The sequence below is a fragment of the Limulus polyphemus genome, unplaced genomic scaffold (genome assembly GCF_000517525.1).
Source record: "Limulus polyphemus unplaced genomic scaffold, Limulus_polyphemus-2.1.2 Scaffold2118, whole genome shotgun sequence".
Taxonomy (NCBI): Eukaryota; Metazoa; Arthropoda; class Merostomata; order Xiphosura; family Limulidae; genus Limulus; species Limulus polyphemus.
Genome location: NW_013667728.1, coordinates 58,481 through 62,222, shown reverse-complemented (window position 1 = coordinate 62,222; position 3,742 = coordinate 58,481). Strand labels below are relative to the sequence as shown.

The 3,742-nt window shown below is 30.1% G+C and overlaps 1 protein-coding gene across 1 annotated transcript in view; it reads right to left on the bottom strand.

The window, feature by feature from the left end:
* LOC106466000 (WD repeat-containing protein 46-like) overlaps positions 1 to 3,742 on the bottom strand; it is a gene marked incomplete at its 5' end in the record, with an annotated part of 77,687 nt that overhangs the window by 45,386 nt on the left and 28,559 nt on the right. Inside the window, 2 exons of the mRNA XM_022393964.1 lie at positions 2,533 to 2,632; positions 2,815 to 2,950. Of these exons, the coding sequence (XP_022249672.1) occupies positions 2,533 to 2,632; positions 2,815 to 2,950 (236 nt within the window). The remainder of the gene's footprint in view (positions 1 to 2,532; positions 2,633 to 2,814; positions 2,951 to 3,742) is intronic.

Here is a 3,742-nt window from a genome sequence, read left to right as displayed (position 1 = left end):
GTAGGTAGTAGGTGTGTGTGTGGGGGGGGGGGGGGACTGTCAAAATCCTCATCATCATGAACAGGTTCGGAAAATGCAGAAGGAACCAAATCATTGTCAGAAGAAAAAGGATGCCTCATATAACAATCAATCTCTCAACAAATGATAGCTGAAAAATCCTCGGTCAAGACCCACAAATCTGAAGTCAATAATGACATTCGAAGTAGCAGTAACAATATCAGAACTTGTAAAACACAAACTTTAGAATTCATTTTAAACCATGAAAAAGTTGAAAATGAGAAGAAAAAAATCAATAAACAAAGGTAAGTTATTGCAGTAAACTACTACAGACAAAACTAACTGTAACAAATAAATCACTACTTTGCAAAAAACAAAAAGAGCACAAGTGAAAAACTTCTTCACTGCCTAACAATAAATGATAGTTCTGTAGAATCTAATAAAGGGAGTCACATGCATCAGGAGGGTGTGTCACACTCATATTGGTGAAGGGTTGTTGCATGATGATATACATACAAGATGCAATTGAACTATGTTGATCATGGAGTATGTGGGAGTTCAAGGCTTGTGGCATTAAACAAAAATTTTTTGCATACAGAGAGCAGCACTGAAGAAGAACAGCTGTACATGTAACAGGAGGCAATGTACCATATCAGAAATTGCTATACTAGTCACTTTGGCCTAAAAGAACAGCCTCTGAAAGCGTGGCCACATAGCCCATGTTATTTCCCACACAAAATTGTATGTGTACCTCAAGTATGGAGTTATAGCTATAAATATGTGGCCGTACATAAGGAACAGACCCAGAGAGAGAGAAACATTTGCACTTATATATATTCAAAAATGATTTTCCTTCACATAATTTACCAAATACTTCATAAAAGTTTGAACAATCAAAGTTTTAGTAAATTATCTACATATTAAGTTCTTAAATACTCTTTACTTATAATTTTGCCTTACAATGGTTAATCATATATAAAAAAATCAGTTACGAACTATACTTTATGGAGTATATCCTCAAATACAGTTGAGATGTATTTTTAAGCCTCACTTTCACTTACAGAATCTTGTGGGATTTAAGGAGTGAATTCCTTCACTGAAATCATCAAACGTTTAAAATTTAACTGTCCTCACTGTCAGTATGGTTATATTGGTTCTAGTAAAAGAAAACTGTTAACTCTCATAAAGGATCGTGCAAATTAATAGATCCAGTGTACTGGAACATGAGTATGATGTAGTCATCAACCGAAATTGCTCAAAGATCTTAATGGCTAATAATGAATAGAACCTCCATATATGAGATCTTGCTTATACATAACTTACATCAGAGTATAATCAAGTAAATTCTGCTTTTAAAATGCTCATGTATATTTTTACAAAAATACATAAAAAGTTTGTGAAATTATTAATTAATTCTGTGAGAAAAAAAATTGCTAAGGTAAGAAAAAGGGATACTAAGTCTGTTAGAAATGATGAGCTACCATTTAAAATAATTTAGAAATACAAGTTAGTTATGAGTTCACATGATTATTTACAGATTATGAAATGCATGTAAGTTAGATACAATTTCCCTGCAAATGTCAGAACTATTCTGTAACTACTTTCACATGATAGACAGCAACTTCTCCCACATTTAAAAAGCAAAACACTCTGACCAGGCTTGTAAGATGTCTTCAAAACATGATTGGTGGTTGAAGAGGTATATGACTGCTCTTTCTGAAGGAAAGTATTTGTACAGTCAGGCTATTAAAATATGTACAGCCAAAGGACAAAATATTCTAAAGAACAGTCTTCAGTGTTCTCCATGAAGCATAAGATTTCATACAACAGAACATTCAGAACATTGAATTCCTAAATCAATCATTCCTCTAAACAAACAGGACCAATTTACCTACTCATACATAAGTTACATCTCTTAAGTTATTGAAAAGTTTCATCCACAGTTTAATTTTATATAAAAATGAAAAAAATTACAATTTTAGCATCTACAGCAACTTCCACAATAAATAGTAGTACACAAAACAAGTCCAATTAACTAGTTGGTACACATAATAAAAAAAAGCTCAAAATCTTTATACAGCATGCCAACACTTTATCAAATTTCCATATTGAAATATTACAATCTTACAACATATTTTCTAACATAAAACTTAAATCAGGATACTGGGATCTCTGAAACAAATTTTGTTTGGAGAATGTAATTGTTTCATCAGTTTTACCACACTTTGTTTTTACATCACTGAAGTAATTCTCTAGATTAAACTTGGAATGTCTTCTCTAAGTACAACAAATTTCAATTAATAAAATCTATGGCTATTATTTCAAATTATCCAAAATCACTGTCACCTTTAAGGGACAAATCTTGATAACTAGGTGTCAGAAGAATAAATTAAGAAGTATTTTTACTTACTAAATCACAATGGTACTAAATAATGTAATTGGCATGTCTTTTTATAAAACAAGTAAACACTGTATTAAGTTACACTGTAAAAGTCACTGAAGCATAACAAATCTTAGAGCAAAATACACACATACATTCCTCTGGAATCAACTGAAATGGATCTCACTGGCTGTGTATGACATAACATCTTCACTACAGGCTCTTCAACATTGGGAGACCACATGCTAATAGTACCTAAAAATATGAAAACCCTTTCATAACTCAGAATTCCTTGTGAAAAAACTATATATATACTTAATCAAGAAGAACAGAAAACTGGAATCTTAAAAGAGTACTTTTTAATACTAAAATTTTAAAACTGTTCTTTAATATAAAAATATTTGTGGCTATAGCCTATTTCAAATACAAAAACTTACCATTTGGGTGACCTGCCACTAAAATGGCATTATAGGGATTTTGACAAAGAACATCTAAGTGGCCTGACTTTGCATAAAATTGTGCAACCATTTTTCCTACTGAAACATCAAGCCATGAGAGATAACTGGTCTCACTCTAAATTAAAAAAAAACTACTTTACAATTCTTGAAATACTTCAACTGAAACTTCTGAATTTTGTATACAGTGGTTAACTTACTATCATATTAACATATTCTTTATACCCCTATAACAAAAAGATTAAATATTACAAACGAAATTGATTCAGTTTGTAATCCTAAACATGATTTACTGTAATTTGCTATGGAATTAATATTACATAAAGTAAATTTTGTGTAACATACTTTGGATGTGCTGAAAAAAAATCTCATACAAACAAATTTTGGTTTGATAAGAAGCTCTAATTCATATTAAATCCAGCATACAAAAATGTAATATATATTATATAAAATAAAAAATACAAGTTTCAATTAAAGAAGTTTCTAATCTTTGTGTTATTCAGGCAATAAATCACTATCAGCAATAGTTATTATTTAAGAATAGCAAAAATATTTTATTTCAGTATTTTTTTTTATCACCCTTCCCAGACGAGTCAAAAGTGAAATGGCACATCATTGCATTCAAAATATTATTGAACTATTATTTCATGAAATTATTTCAATACATTTGGTATCAAACTGTAGATTATAATTGAAATTTTAGTATTATAAATTACTCAATTTCTTAACTTAAAATTAAATATAAAAAACAACACAGATAAACATAAATTTTTGTGTGTCATGTGGTATGTTGAATGCAACATTGGTTCAAATTAGAGGTTTGTGATGTCAAAATACTAAGTCTATAGGTTCATATGAATTAGGAACTCAAATTACTGATATTGACAAGCTAGAATACAAAATAAGAACC